The sequence below is a fragment of the Bos javanicus genome, chromosome 7 (genome assembly GCF_032452875.1).
Source record: "Bos javanicus breed banteng chromosome 7, ARS-OSU_banteng_1.0, whole genome shotgun sequence".
NCBI lineage: Eukaryota > Metazoa > Chordata > Mammalia > Artiodactyla > Bovidae > Bos > Bos javanicus.
Genome location: NC_083874.1, coordinates 2,645,931 through 2,661,503, shown reverse-complemented (window position 1 = coordinate 2,661,503; position 15,573 = coordinate 2,645,931). Strand labels below are relative to the sequence as shown.

Genomic DNA, 15,573 nt, shown 5'->3' with positions numbered 1-15,573 from the left:
CATGCTGCAGTCCGCGGGGTTGCAATGAGTAGGCCATGACTCAGTGATTGAACTGAACTGAACTGAACCTTCAACTTCAAGAAAAATAGAAAAAGAAGAATAACATGAACCCAAAGCAAGCAAAAAGAAGGAAATAACAAAGATGATGATGGAAATCATTGAAATAAAAAGAAAGAAAAAATAGAGACTATCAAATAAAATCCAAAGTTGTTCTTTGAAAAAATAAAAACAGATTTAAAACAAAATGTTTTTACTGAGGAAAAAAGGCACAAATTGCCAAAATGAAAGGGAAAACATTATTACCAACTTTTTAAAAATAATTAAAGTGATAATAAGGGAATTCTCTGAACACCTTTATGTCAGGAAATTAGACAACTTAGATGAAATAGGCAAATTCCTAGAAAGACAAAAATCACTTAAGGTATGAAAAATCTGAGCAGGCCCTAACAAATAAAATAGTAGTTTAAAATTTTCCCACAAAGAGAAGCCTAGAATCTGATGGCTTCATTGCTGCTGCTGCTGCTGCTAAGTCGCTTCAGTCGTGTCCGACTCTGTGCGACCCCATAGACGGCAGCCCACCAGGCTCCGCCATCCCTGGGATTCTCCAGACAAGAACACTGGAGTGGGTTGCCATTTCCTTCTCCAGGGCATGAAAGTGAAAAGTGAAAGTGAAGTCGCTCAGTCATGTCCGACTCTTTGCGACCCCATGGCCTGCAGCCCACCAGGCTCCTCTGTCCATGGGATTTTCCAGGCAAGAGTACTGGAGTGGGGTGCCATTGCCTTCTCCGGATGGCTTCATTGAAGAATCCACAAAACACTGAACAAAGAAACAACAGCAATCATTCACAAACTCTTTCAGAAAACAATGTAGGGAAAAAGACACCACAAGAAAACTACAGGCCCCTATTTGTCTTAAGTATGAATGTAAAAATCCTGAATAAAACATTAGCAAATGGAATTCAGTAACATATTGAAAAGAATCAGATGGGATTTATCCCAGGAATGTAAGGTTGGTTTGACATTTGAAAGTCAGTTATGTAATACACAGACTAGAAATAGGTAGGAGGCGTCTCTTTGAGGTGATAAAAATGCTCTAATAGTGGATTTTGGTGATGGATTTATTAGAAATTACTGAATTGCACGTTTGAAGCAGCTGAATTTTATGGTGTGAAAATTATACCGCAGTAAAGTGAAAGTTAAGCTGCTCAATGGTGTCCGACTCTGCGACCCCATGGACGCAGGCCACTCTGTCCATGGGATTTTCTAGGCAAGAGTACCGGAGTGGGTTGCCATTTCCTTCTCCAAGGAATCTTCCTGACCCAGGGATGGAACTCAGGTCTCCCACATTGTAGACAGATGCTTTACCGTCTGAGCCAACAGGGAGGGAAATCTGACAGAAGTTTGGACTTGGCAGGGTCTAGAGCAAGTAACCCGGGAAGGGATGGGACAGAGGGTCATGGGCAGGAGGTCAGATGGACTCACAGGAGGGGTGAGCTGAGACATGGAGGTGGGAGATGTGGGGGTTTGGGAGTGTGGCATGCGGGTCTGGGGTTGGGGCAGACAGGGCCGCACAGAGGCTGTGAGGCAGGGAGAGGCGGAGGGCTCAGGGCACTGGAAGGAGGTGTGGGGCACGAACAGGAGAGCATGGTGGGGCCTGGGATAGATGCGGAGGAGTGCTAAGCACGACAGGAACAGGGGCTGGGGGTCTCCAACAGGAAGGCGCACTGAGTGGGCAAGCGGTGCCTGCGGCTCCACCGAGAAAAGGAGGAGCTTGGGGACTCCAGGGATTGAGGATATGTGCGAGAGGTACCGGGCGTCAGGAATCCAGCAGGAGCATGCTGTGCAGATCGGACTGGTCAGTCCTAGACCCTCGAAGCTCCAGGCGCCTGGGTGCAGGTGGTGCGGATACTACCTGCAGCGCTCTCGAACAGCCGACTGGGCAGTAGTCCTCCGGATGTGTGTATACTGGGGACACCGCTTCTGTAGGCGGGCCAGAGCAAGTGCGGCCAAAGACATGAGTGCGGGGTGGGAGGCCTCGCCCTGCAGGTCACAGGCCAGGATCCGTTCCAGGAACCATTCCAACATGAGCCAAGAGTCACACAATGTGCACTGCTCCACGGCAAGTTAATGAAAGTCACTGAATTGCACATTTACAAGGGACTTCCCCGGTAGAGGACTTCCCGGGGGGGCGGGAGACCTGGGTTCGATCCCTGGGTCAGGAAGATCCTCTGAAGAAGGAAATGGCAACCCACTCCAGTACTCTTGCCTGGAAAATCCCATGGACCAAGCAGCATAGTAGGCTACAGTCCATGGGGTCGCAAAGAGTCAGACACGACTGAGCGACTTCACTTCTTCTTCCCAGGTAGAACTAGTGGTAAAAACCTACCTACCAATGCAGGAGATGTAAGAAAGGCCAATTCGTTCCCTGGTTGGGAAGATCTCCTGATGAAGGGAATAGCAACCCACTCCAGTATTCTTGCCTGGAGAATCCCATGGACAGAGGAGCCTGGCAGCCGACAGTCCATAGGGTCACACAGAGTTAGACACAATTGAAGCAACTTAGCATGCATGCATACACATTTATGAGTGAAGCTGAGGGTATAACAATTAGGCCTTAGTTCAGTTCAGTCACTCAGTCATGTCTGACTCTTTGTAACCCCATGAACCACAACTCGCCAGGCCTCCTTGTCCATCACCAACTCCAGAGTTCACCCAAACCATATCCATTGAGTTGGTGATGCCATCCAACCATCTCATCCTCTGTCATCCCCTTCTCCTCCTGCCCTCAATCCCTCCCAGCATCAGGGTCTTTTCAAATGAGTCAGCTCTTCGCATCAGGTGGCCAAAGTATTGGAGTTTCAGCTTCAACATCAGTCCTTCCAATGAACACCCAGGACTGATTTCCTTTAGGATGGACTGGTTGGATCTTCTTGCAGTCCAAGGGACTCTCAAGTCTTCTCCAACACACTTCAAAGCATCAATTCTTCTGCATTCAGCTTTCTTTATAGTCTAACTCTCACATCCATAAATGACCACTGGAAAAACCATAGCCTTGACAAGATGGACCTTTGTTGGCAAAGTAATGTCTCTGCTTTTGAATATGCTATCTAGGTTGGTCATAACTTTCCTTCCAAGGAGTAAGCGTCTTTTAATTTCATGGCTGCAATCACCATCTGCAGTGATTTTGGAGCCCAGAAAAATAAAATCTGACAGTTTCCATTGTTTCCCCATCTATTTGCCATGAAGTGATGGGACCATATGCCATAATCTTAGTTTTCTGAATGTTGAGCTTTAAGCCAACTTTTTCACTCTTCTCTTTCATCAAGAGGCTCTTTAGTTCTTCACTTTCTGCCATAAGGGTGGTGTCATCTGCATATCTGAGGTTATTGATATTTCTCCTGGCAATCTTGATTCCAGCTTGTGCTTCTTCCAGCCCAGCGTTTCTCATGATGTACTCAAGCAGGTGGACAATATACAGCTTTGACATATTCCTTTTCCTATTTGGAGCCAGTCTGTTGTTCCATGTCCAGTTCTAACTGTTGCTTCCTGACCTGCATACAGATTTCTCAAGAGGCAGGTCAGGTGGTCTGGTATTCCCATATCTTTCAGAATTTTCCACAGGCCTTCAGTTCAGTTCAGTTCAGTCGCTCAGTCATGTCCGACTCTTTGCGACTCCATGAATCGCAGCATGCCAGGCCTCCCTGTCCATCACTATCTCCCGGAGTTCACTCAAACTCATGTCCATTGAGTCGGTTATGCCATCCAGCCATCTCAGGCCTTAGTAGTTATTTAAAATCCCAGCTGTTTTAAGACCTAGCTCTCTTACCCTGTTGTCTCAGGCATGAAATGGGATGGTACCACAAAGACGTGCTGTGAGACGCGAGTAACTGTGGAGGAAACAAGTGAAAAAGGACCCTTTGTCTTTTAATCTGGCTTTGTGAACACATCACATGCCGCTGAGAGGTATAGGAGAGGAAGTAAAAGGGCCTGACAGAGACTGACCACCCATATAGACCGAGGGGGGCTGTTTTTGTCTTAAATATTCCTTTGACCATACTTCAGCCATAAAAGGGAAAAACGTGAAAAAGCGAAGTCACTCAGTCGTGTCTGACTCTGCAACCCCATGGACTGTAGCCTACCAGGTTCCTCCATCCATGGGATTTTCCAGGCAAGAGTACTGGAGTGGGTTGCCATTTCATTCTCCAGAGCATCTTCCCAACCCAGGGATCGAACACAGGTCTCCTGCATTGTAGGCAGACGCTTTACCGTCTGAGCCACACCAGGGAAGTCCCATAAAAGGGAGAGAAACTGTCATTTTCAGGGATGTCAATGGACTTAAGAGTCTGTCATACAGAGTAAAGCAAGGCAGAAAAACAAATACTGTATGCATATATGTGGAATCTCAAAAAATGGTTATCAATGAGCTCATCTGAAAAGCAGAAATAGAGACACGGATGTAGAGAACAAACCTATGGATACCAAGGAGGAAAGGTGGAGTAGGATGAATTGGGACATTGGGATTGATATATATACAGTATTATGTATAAAACAGATCACTAATGAGAACCGACTGTATAGCACAGGGAACTCTACCCAGTGCTCTGTGGTGACCTCAATGGGATGGGAATCCAAGAAGGAACATATGTATGTATATGTATGGCTGATTCCCTTTGCAGTCCAACAGAAACTGATGACAGCAGTGTAAAGCAACTGTTGTTGTTCAGTCACTCAGTCATGTCTGACTCTTTGCGACCCCATGGACTGCAGCACCCCAGGCTTCCCTGTCCATCACCAACTCCCGAAGCTTGATCAAACTCAAGTCCATTGAGTCGGTGATGTCATCCAACCATCTCATCCTCTGTCGTCCCCTTCTCCTCCTGCCCTCAAATCTTTCCCAGCATCAGGGTCTTTTCTAATAAGTCAGTTCTTCACATCAGGTGGACAAAGTATCGGAGCTTCAGCTTCAGCATCAGTCCTTCCAATGAATATTCAGGACTGATCCTTTAGGATTGACTGGTTTGATCTTGTTGTCCAAGGGACTCTCAAGAGTCTTCTCCAAAACTACAGTTCAAAAGCATCAATTTTTCACTGCTCAGCTTTCTTTATGGTCCAACTCTCACATCCATACATGACTACTTACTAATGCCTTTAGTATTATAGTAGCTACTTCCTCCAACTTCTGAGGTCTCCACCACGCCATCCTGAATATTTGCTTTTCAGCACTGACCTGACCTGGGTTCGATCCCTGGGTGGGGAAAACCCCCTGGACAATGAAATAGCAATCCACTCCAGTATTCTTGCCTGGAGAATTCCATGGACAGAGGAGACTAGTGAGCTACAGTTTATGGGGTCATAAAGAGTCAGACACGACTGAGCAAATAACATTTTCACTTTCACCCCAAAATGCTTATCTTCACTTTTTTCCTGTTTTCCCATTGTTCTGCTTAGTCATGTGGGAGGAGGGGTGCTAGGCAATACTTGGGGTTCCCTGGTGGCTCACTGGTAAAGAATTTACCTGCCAATGCAGGAGACACAGGTTTGATCCCTGGGTCAGGAAGATCCCCTGGAGAAGGAAGTGGCAACCCTCTCCAATATTGTTGCCTGGGAAACCTCATGGACAGAGGAGCCTGGCAGGCTAGTTCGTTGGATCACAAGAGTTGGACATGACTTAGCAGCTAACAAGGTAGTCCTTATGGTTGTTTTGAAGCCCCAGGAATGGCTGACACAGGCTACACTGCCCTGGCTTACTCTACATTCATCCAGCTTTATTTTCCTCCAGAATGCTCACTGACTACCCAAGTAAGAGCTCACCAACTGGTAGTCTTACCTCAGCTACTCCTAGTGTAGGAGGTAACTGCTGGTGTAAATCATTTATTGCTAATGTGGGAACCACCAGCTGCTAGCACTGACTGCCAACGTAAGAGCTCCTAGTGCCAATGTAGACCTCTACTGCTCGTGTAGGGGCTGTTACCCATCACTCGCTAGGTTTCAGGTCATGTCCATGAGCCTGCATGTTCTTTGTGGTCTCTCTCAGCCTAGAACACTGGGTGGCACCGCTGGGATGCAGGCACATTTGTAAAGCTGAAAATCAGTCTGCTTGCCAATAGGTGTCAGTGAAGCTCATTTTTTCCCCCTCTCAACTGGTGGAGAGTAGCAGAATGTCACCCCAAAACTTCTCATTTGCCATAGATTATGTAACCAAGCAGATCCTATAGGGCTTTCTCGGGACAGACCCTTCCCCCTCTGCTGTGGTTCCTCTCTGAAGTAGACAAATAACAGTAACTGATGCACAATCCCTGAATTGTTTTCACAGATGGAAGAAACTACTTGATGATCTGGACCCCTAGACCTACTGGAGCCTAAGACTGGTTAATATTAGCCACTCTGCTATCTCACCATCAACCAGAGAACTGTGTGCATGAGCTGATCGCATACCCTGAGATGCCCCCTCCCCAACCTGGCCTTTAAAAATGCCTTGCTGAAACCCTTCAGGGGGAGTTTGGGGTTTTAGAGACCCCTGCCCTATTTGTATTGGTGCCTTTACAATAAATACTGCATACCCAGGGTTAGTGGACTGGCTTTACTGCTCATTGGCAAGCCAACCCAAGTTTGGTTTGGTAACAATTATTTTGAGTTGTTGGTGTTTAAGAAGCAAATATAAGGTCCCTGCCTTTCCCCTTTTAAAAGCAGAACATACATTTTCAGAGGTATCTCTGTCCCCCCTCCACAGGAAAGATTTGGAGACTCCAGATCCTATCAGTTTAGAGACTGAGGGGACGGGATCTACATGTAACAAAGCATACTAACTAGCCTTAGTTACCGTCGGTTTACTTGCACGTTTTGCCACCCTTGGAAGCCTAAGGCTGCTTTCCCTGTCTTGTCACTTCTCCATAAACATTGATCTTTGTTGAAGTTATATCTAAGCCAGAGATCTAAGCTGCTGTTCTAAGGCACTCATTTTCCTGGGACTTCTTCTATGCATACCAGAGGCATACGTGTCAATAAACTTTTGTTTTTCTGTTATTTTTTATTTAAAGGTCTCAGCCAAGAACTCAGAAGGGTTGGGGGAAAATGATTTTTCCTCCCCCACACTTGTGTTCAGCTTTGTTCGAAAGCCAAAGCCAGAAGTGTCCTGACAGCAGTTCTATGCTCATTCATTAAACCCACGAGGCTGTTACGCAGACTAGGTTTCCAAAAGCCATTGCTGAAGTCCCAAACCTTAAAATCCGAATCGTTCTCCAGGCAGGAACCAAATAGTATGCTCAGATTTCCAGGAGGAAATGAAGCAGTGGGCCTGGTTACTTGGGAAATGATATGGGAATAATTTTTAACCAAAAACAAAAAAATGGCCAGACCCCTGACTCAACTGGGAAAATACTTCCCCCTATTGTATGTAATTTGAAGGAACTGCTGTTATAGATATTCAGAAGTGGTGTATAATAGTCACAAAGCCCAAGAATGGGAGAATGAGTAAGTAAATAAGTAAATGAAAAAGTACTGGCTATTGAACACAGTGGAATGTAGGAAATGTTTATCAGGTTATCTGTAAAAAGGAAAAAATCCCCACAGTACCCGCAGGACATAAACACACGTGCTGAGGGAGAACATGGAGAGGGTATCTGGGAGTTGCTGTGCTTGTGTGGGCAGCAGCTGCATCCCTGACTTGGCCAGTGAGCATCCTGCTTCCGTATCCCTCCCCGAGGGTGGGCTCTCTGGAGGATTTCCCCACTCTCCAACCTTAAGGACAACTGTGAGTTTATTTACTACGAGAATGGTAAATGGTTTATTTACTATGAGAGTGGCCCTTACAATTAATCAAAATTGAGGGGTGCAGAGACACTGTATCACACCTTCTTGAGAAGGGTGAAGAAGTGTCAAAACTTAAAGCAAAAACGAACCCTGGATTCTGTAAGCCAGGGTTCTCTGTGGCCTCACCCCCGCCCCCAGGCAGGAGTGCTACTCTGGGTTCTGAGTTCAGGGATGGCCCCACGGTCACTGAGGAGACACACTTGAGAGGGCAAGGCCAGCCTGCTCTTCTCAGTGCCACTCAGGTGGAAACTGTGGAGCTTCACACTCACTTCCACGCACTTACAACTCCCAGAACCGAACCTCTGCGCTGGGGACCAGGGAAGGACCTTTTTCCAGAAGCCCTGGGTGGGCCACACTCAGGGGGATTTGAGGACATCTGCGTGTCCTAGTTAATCAACCCCTTTATTCGGTGACTCACTTTCCACATCACCTGTCACCTGAGGACTCTGCTGCACCCCCAGTTAATCGGAGAAAACCACAGACTTCCCTAGCAGTTTGGACCAGACCCCAAGTCAGGTTGGTGGGCTTTGAACCACCTCTTGGCCAAGCAGTCTCACAGGATAGTAGCTTTCTTAAGGGGTAAGGGTCCGGGGGGCTCACACTGCAGGCTGAGTAAATTCTACAGGCTCTCGTCTCTTACCTCAGACTGCGGCTGGGCAGGGCAGGCTGCCGAGGCTCCTGGAACCAGAGCTACCAGGGCCCCAGGCTCAGGGCTCCGCAAAGGACTGTGGTGTGATGCACTGGTGAATGGGGTCTCAGCACCTGATGACCTTGCAGGGTCCCGGGGGGAGGACAGCCCAGCCTGCACACACTCACCCATGGCTTCCTGGGAGTGGCAGTGACAGAGTTCAGTTTGCTCCTCGATCTGAGTGGCACTATGGGTGCTTTCCATAGCTCAGAGGCCAAGCACCGTCCCCTCGGGTTTTCCAAGCATCTCGCAGACTCAGAAGGCAGGACAAGGGGCGCGAGAGGCCTGCTCACTGGGGAGCCAGCCCATCCCCGGGCCCGCCTTTCAGCCTGCAGATGGTCATAGGGGTCGGGCTGCTGGACAGAGGAGAGAAGAGGGCCCGCAGGGTTCCCGAGAAGGGCGTCTCAGGAAAGGTATACAAGAGCGACCCATCATTGGCACTGTAGAAGGACAGGTGTCCAGCCTCGTAGTCCAGAAAGATGCCCACGCGCCGGGGTGGGTCTCGGAGAGGGGCAAAAGCTCGCTCAGAGGAGTTGTAGTAGCTTCCCAGGAACACCAGGATCCAGAAGCCGTTGCCAGCAAACAGCTCGCCCTTCTCCTTGCGGTTGGCGTTCTCTCTGCAGACACCCAGGGCCCAGCTGGCCCGCTCCCCCACCTCCACCTCCCAGTAGTGGCGGCCCGAGGTCAGGGGCTCCCGGCCCAGCACACAAGGCCCAGGGTCGAACCGCTCGGGGCTGTCGGGCAGGGCCTGCCGCAGGTCCCCACGCCGCACACTCCTCCGGTCCTCGGACAGCACCAACTCAGGGTTGGCTGTGTCAGGATCCAGGGTCATGTCCCCTGCAGACAGAGCAGCGGTCAACCCTCCCAGCTGTCTGCATCAGATCCCTACAGCCCTGCAATCACAGCTTGTGACTGACCACAAACCGACCACACCCCTTCTCCCACTCAAAAAGATTATGCAACCACTTTGAGTTGTGTCTTGGAACATTCTAGAAAGTAGTTCATGCTTCCTTGTGATTCACCCTCCTTTAGAGGACAGAAGAAAATCCTGAGTGCTTTCTGTCTGTGTGTTCCAGCGCAGCAGGCTCCCCAAGCCTGGGGTCCACACAGTGCCCTGGGATTTCTGCTCTTCCTAAATATATCAGTGAAAAGTTTGGACCTGACCTGCTATCTCATCTGCCCAAGGGCCTCGATCCCTCTTAGTTTCTCATCCATGAACCGGGAGCTTGCGTGCTGTCCTACCCCAGACCACCAGCAGAAGCTCAGGACTGGCACCGTCTCTGATCTGGAAACAGCAGGTGGGACCCCCCGGCCTGTGCACGGCACTCACCTCGGAACCTCCGCAAGGCCTCCACCAGCCCAGGGACCCTGCACACGGTCCTCATCTCCATAGGCACCACCTCGGGAGGCTGCAGCTTCACGTCCTGGACTCTGGAGGGGCAGTGCAGACGTCACCCCTGCGGGGGGCCCGCCTGAACCCTGCCCCCCTCCCTGGGGAGAGGCCGAAGCTCCTACCTGCGGAGTGTGTCCCTGATGTCCTGTGGGAGAGACACACGGCGTCAGCACCCGTCTCCTGTCTCGGGCCTGCCCTCACCCTGGCCTGGCCCTGCACCAGAGTGCTCCCAAACCTTCTGCGTGGGCACACACTCATGTGGTGGGAAACCACCCTGGAGCTGTCCTGAATCAGGCATGAGGTCACTGCAGAGCTGCTCTGGGCGCGTCCAGCCCTGCAGACCCGGCTGCATCCCCTTCACATGCCTGGAGGGCACAGGGGATCTGGCTGCCAGCCCCCTTACCCACAGAGCCCTAGGCACCCCTGGGTGCCAGGAGAGGTGGGGTGGGGTGGGGTCGGGTGGGGTGGAGTCCCACCCTCCAGGGGTTGAAGGCTGTCTCCACCTTAGCCCGGAGCCATGCCTCTATCAGCCGAGCACTTTCTGCGCCCCAGGAGATAGGCAGCTGGTGGACTGGTGTCTGTGGTCTCATCTGCCCCCTGTCCTACAGGAGCTCCAGCCTGGCCTGCACCGCTGCCATCCCTCAGTCCCCACTCACAGCTGACCTTCCTGGAAAGGCCTCTCTGCCTGGATGCTCCTCTCTCTCGTGATGATATGTGAGGACAGTTTAAGTGTCACAAACCGATTGTGCCCCCCAAGTCCAAGGCGCTCCCTGCAGCAGGCCTCCTGACCAACACTGCAGGCCAAGGGTCAGCCCACCCGACCTCCTCCACGCCTCAGTAAACACGGTGCTATCCAGAGCTGCTCTTCCCCCAGCACAGGCAAAGGGCAGCTCTGGGGTTGAGGCGGGGGGTAGGGGGGAGAATGGGGGGCATCTTTTCTGCAGCCAGCCAGCCAGCCAGGTGACCAGGGAACCAAGAGGACGACAAAGGCCAGGAGATGTGAGCCCTTGGGAAGGTAGGGGAGCAGTGGTGAGCAGTGGGGGGCAGATGGGGTAGTAAGGAACAGGCAGCAGGGAGTGAAGGACAGGAAATGCAGCCAAGCCAGCTGAGGTCAGTCCCTCACTGAGAGATCTCAACTGAGACCTCACATTGCATTTCATATAAATCTGCGGTTCTCATCTTATTTCCTGGACCAATCTCTCCTCCCTCTAGAACCTCTGCTTCCTGCAGCTTTTCCAGCACCACTCACTCACCTTTGAGGGCTGCTCCCTATTATCCCCAGCTGCCTGCCCCAGCCCCACTTCACTGACCTCTGCTGACTTCCCTCAACCCCCGCCACACACTTGCCCAGGATTCTTCCTGCTTCCCAGGCTGAAAAATCACTTGTTGGCTCAGCACAGGCCAAAGGAATGTTTTAGCCCCAGGAGTGCAGCCTGAAGCTGGTCCTTAAAGGTTCACTCAGCTCTGAAGCTCCAAGGAGGGTCACCTCCTGCAGGAAGCCCCCTGGACTGCACATGCAGTGTCCTCACTCCCACCCGAGGGCACAAATTGCTGGGGCCAGGAGTCCAGCAGACTCTCAGGGGCAGCACTGGGCCCATGCAGGAATCACAGTGGGAGACCTGCTGGCTATTCCTCTCAGCCCAGTGGGCCCAAACCTTCAGAGAGCTCGGTGGTGGTGACCCAGTGGCTCTGGATCCTGGAATGCCAGCCATCCTGTGGCCTGGCCAGTCTCCAGGAGGCCTCCCAGGACAGGCACTAATAGCAGTTCATGCAGCTCAGCACTGCAGTCTACTCTGCATGTTTCACAGGAAGGTGACTAGCTATTGACCTGGGAGGTCCAGGCAAGCATCAAGGTAGTCGGTTTTCTCTGCACAATGCTTCCCCCACTCTCCGGCTCTCCTTTCCCATGCCTGGCCTTCCCCCAAGACCCCACACGCCCACTCCCAGTACGGGTGCCAGCTCACCTGCAGCAGCCCCAGTGCAGGCAGCTGGCAGCGGCCCTCCAGCTCGGTGATCAGCTCGGCCAGCTGGGCGCTCTGCTGTCCAAGGCGGGCCGCACTCTCCCTCAAGGGGGGCAGCACCTCCAGCTCCTCCTCTTCCAGCCTCTGCAGCAGCAGCTGCTCCTCCTCCACGAGCAGACGGCGCAGCCTCTCAAACTCGGTCAGTACATTCTGCCGCTGGGTCTCCACCATCTTCTGTGGGGGCCGGGGAGGATGGCTGAGGGCCTGGGACCTGGAGCCTCACTAATCCATCTGGGGTCCCCCACACCTATTCCTTCCTGACCCCAAAGCACTGCGCCACCAGGGGCACTCAACAAATCCAGGGGGACTTAGTATCCCCCCAAATCCCAACCTTACCTCCCAGTGCATTCCCAATTTCCATTTCCCCAACCCTCAAGGCCACAATCTGGGATGGCCCCCACACCCAACCCTCCCCACACCTCCCCACCTGGGACCCCCCCCCCATGCCTGGCCCTCCCTGACACCCATCCCCAGGTGGCAAACCCACGCAGAGTTGGGTTATACACGGGGTCTGGATCAAGAGTGCTGCCTGAGGAGCAGCGTGAGGCTGACTGTTAACAGTAGAGCCCTGTGGTGGGGCCCTCCTGCCCCCCACCCCCGCCCACATTGGGCGCCCGGCCACCTGCCTGCCACAGGGAGCAGGTCTCCTCCGCTTGGGCCTGGAACAGCAGCGCATCCTCCATTTGCTTCCGCAGATGCTCCAGGGATTTCTCCAGCTTGCTCTGCAGGGAGGTGAGGCCAGAGTGACTCCAGCCAGGCCAGGCCCCCAGGCTGGCTCTTATACCTGCTCCCACCTGCTCGACTCCAGCTAAGCCTGAACGCAGCTGGCAGGGACCAGTAGCGGAAACATGGGTCTGGGACACGGTGAGTCCCAAACTTGCCAGGAGACGCCCTCTAACTGGTGTGGCCCTTCCACCACTGCCCTCACGAGCGTGGCTCTCCTGCTACTGCCTTTTGGCTGAATCTCCTTTCTTCTGTGGTTCCCATGCCTCCCTCAGCTCAGGGCAACTTTCCCACAACCATTTTCACTGCGTCACCACCTTCTTTCTTCCAAACCCTGTCACGTCTCTCTGCCTGGACTGGGCTTGCTGGATTTCAGCTGGTTGGAACACACGGCAGGACGGGCTACATTTGTATCCGGTTCCTTGGCCCTGATTTCAGGCCTAGGCCTGACATTGCCTTCAACCCTGTTTATGACACGTTCAGCACCTTTAGGCCATAAGGCCTAAAGGACTATCACAAAAGTGACCATGGCGGCGCTCGTGGGGTTTCTACTGTTCTATCCATGTTCTAGACGCACCAGGGCCCCGAGAGGCTGCCCTTTGTAGTCAGGGCTTCCGGGCTGTGCAGATACCCGCCAGAGCCCTCTGCGGGGCACCTTCCCCAGCACTAAAAGCAAGCACCGGAACAGGGAAGGGGATTGGGTCATGACATCCCAGAAGATGACACGATGGTACCTACAGTATTTAGAGCTGAGATGACTGACAAACAGCAGAGCTCTCTGCTCTCCTCCTTTCGGCATTTTCCAAGACAAAGGTGCCTACCCTTTACCAGGAAGGGGAGAGCACTCATCACCCAGAGGCAAGCTGCCGATATGAGGTGGGTCCACCTTTCCACCTATTGATCTCTTCTGTCACTCTAATTTGCAAGCCTGAGTTACAGAACGTGATATGCTAGAGGAAAAGGCTTTTCCTCCCCTGGGACAGGGAGGGTCAAGGGCTACCATGGCAGACTTTATCAGGTCAGCTGGAAGAGGCCTCTAGAGAACTACTGGTCGTTCTCTGCTCTTCTGGTCACTATCCACACCCTGACCAGGATCCTCAGCGACAGGAGTGCAAATCTGCCAGACTGATACAAGGAGTGGGTGTTCAAGTGTGCATACTACGCCTCAAAGTCAGGGAAAAAAACCACAAGAACGTGTGAGCACAAGTCCAGTGATGTGGGCTCGGTACAGGTTTATTCTGTTGTCCTGAAGTTTATTCTACGATAGTGACAGAACAGCAATCCTAACGCGGACTAAACTGTGTACTCGAGGCACCTCAGCAGCAGATAGCACTGGCCACAAAGAGAAATGAAAATCACAGTCAAAAAGTTTGAAAGGTATCACCCACAGACTTTATACTTTGGGTTTCAGAAGCAAACCGACCCACAGACCAGGGAGGTAGCAGGCAGCTGGCCAGGTAAGTGTTTGTCCTGAGCATCTTAGCAGAGGAGAGTGCTGGTGTTAAGTTTGGATTTTAAGAAATACATTTCCATAACAGAGAAACAAGGCCTCTCTGCCTGGGCTCACAGCAGGGCTGCCTTGTCTGCTGGCAGAGTATCCAAACACTGGTGGGCTCTGGCTCCCAGAGCAATGGCTCCATCCTACGTTGATCCCAGCCTGGGGCTCTCCAGCAGCTTCCTGGCTGCCTTCCCATCTGGCCTAATCAGAACGTCAGCTCTGGCGTGGGCCCCACAACCTACTCTGCCCACCAGCCTCTGAGAACTCAAGAGTCCACATCCATGCACGTCCATCTGGGACCAGCCACCTCTCAGGTTCCCTCCCCACTTTTCTCCTACTCTCGGCTCCGTCTCTGCCAATGGTCAAACTGCCCAGTCCCCTACCCGGACAGCCCTCCCACAGCCTCTTTAGGACCTAGACTTCAGAAAGCTCGTCCCCTCCCCGCCCAGGTTCCTAGGCCAGCGCCTCACTGGTGGGCGGTGCCTCAACCCCCTAGGATGCTGGTTTGGGACAGGCTGCACCCCCCTTACACACCCACGAGACCCGGGGCAGGCTGGAACCTGAGCCCGCGACATCCGGCAGGATGCGCCCCATCCAGGCCCGGGCCCCCCACCCGCGCCGCGGCGATCTCCTACCAAGCCGTGCTCTGCCCGGGGCCTGCCCACACCTTAAGGTCTTCGGCCGCGTCCTGCAGCGGGCGCACACGGTGCGCCCAGTGCTCCCCTGAACGCTCGCAGGCCGCGCACAGAAGGCGCAGCTCGTCGCCGCAGAAGGCGGCCAGCGGCTCGCGGTGCGCTGCGCACACTCCCTGCGGAACAGGCGACGGTGGGTGCAGGCGCCGCGCCATCTCGGCCATCTTGGCGAGCGGGCGGTTGGGTCGCAGGTTCCGCTGCGGGAACAGCTCGCGGCACTCGGGGCAGGCGTACGGGCCCTCGGGCTGGCCCCAGCAGCGCCGGATGCACTCGCGGCAGAAGTTGTGGCCGCAGTCGGTCATCACTGGATCCGTGAAGTAGTCGAGGCAGATGGCGCAGGTGGCCTCCTCTTGGAGGTTGGTCGACAGGTCGGGTGCGGCCATGGCCCCGATGGGACGGACGAGGGCCGCGTTCTCCGCCGGGTCGGGCGGCCGCTGCAGGGACTCTGGGGAGGGGTTGGGGACGCGCGGTGCAGGGCACCAGGGGGTTCGGGGAGCTTCGGGGCGCAGGGTCTCCGGGGTCCGAGGCCTCTCGATTCCGAGGATGAGGAGTGTGCGGCTCCGAGACGCGGCGACTCCAGGAAGGTAGGGCCTAGGGATCCCGTTTGCAAGCAGGAAGGTACACTCAGCAGCAGCGGAAGCAGGAAGCAGCTTTCTTCCCTTCTGGAACCACCCACTGTAGCTCCGGATTGGCCGTGGTCTGTCACGCGGCCTCCAGCGGCACCCAACTGGAGGCTTGCTCACCCACTG

At 53.1% G+C, this 15,573-nt stretch overlaps 1 protein-coding gene across 1 annotated transcript; it reads right to left on the bottom strand.

Annotated features, from left to right (window-relative positions):
• Window positions 1–7,516: 7,516 nt before the first annotated feature.
• On the bottom strand, window positions 7,517–15,456 carry TRIM11 (tripartite motif containing 11). Its single transcript, XM_061421329.1, has 6 exons — window positions 14,800–15,456; window positions 12,538–12,633; window positions 11,855–12,085; window positions 10,013–10,035; window positions 9,828–9,928; window positions 7,517–9,334 (listed from the first exon to the last, which is right to left on the bottom strand). The coding sequence occupies exons 1-6, from the start codon at window positions 15,205–15,207 to the stop codon at window positions 8,787–8,789; spliced, it is 1,407 nt and encodes a 468-aa protein (XP_061277313.1). The 5' UTR covers window positions 15,208–15,456; the 3' UTR covers window positions 7,517–8,786.
• Window positions 15,457–15,573: the final 117 nt, after the last annotated feature.

Coding starts and splice junctions, on each gene's coding strand:
- TRIM11 (XM_061421329.1), bottom strand. CDS start 15,207: ATGGCCGCACCCGACCTGTCGACCAACCTCCAAGAGGAGGCCACCTGC. Junction 12,634..14,799: donor ACGCGGCCGAAGACCTTAAG/GTGTGGGCAGGC, acceptor ACCTCCCTGCAG/AGCAAGCTGGAGAAATCCCT. Junction 10,036..11,854: donor CTGCACTGGGGCTGCTGCAG/GTGAGCTGGCAC, acceptor TCTCTCCCACAG/GACATCAGGGACACACTCCG.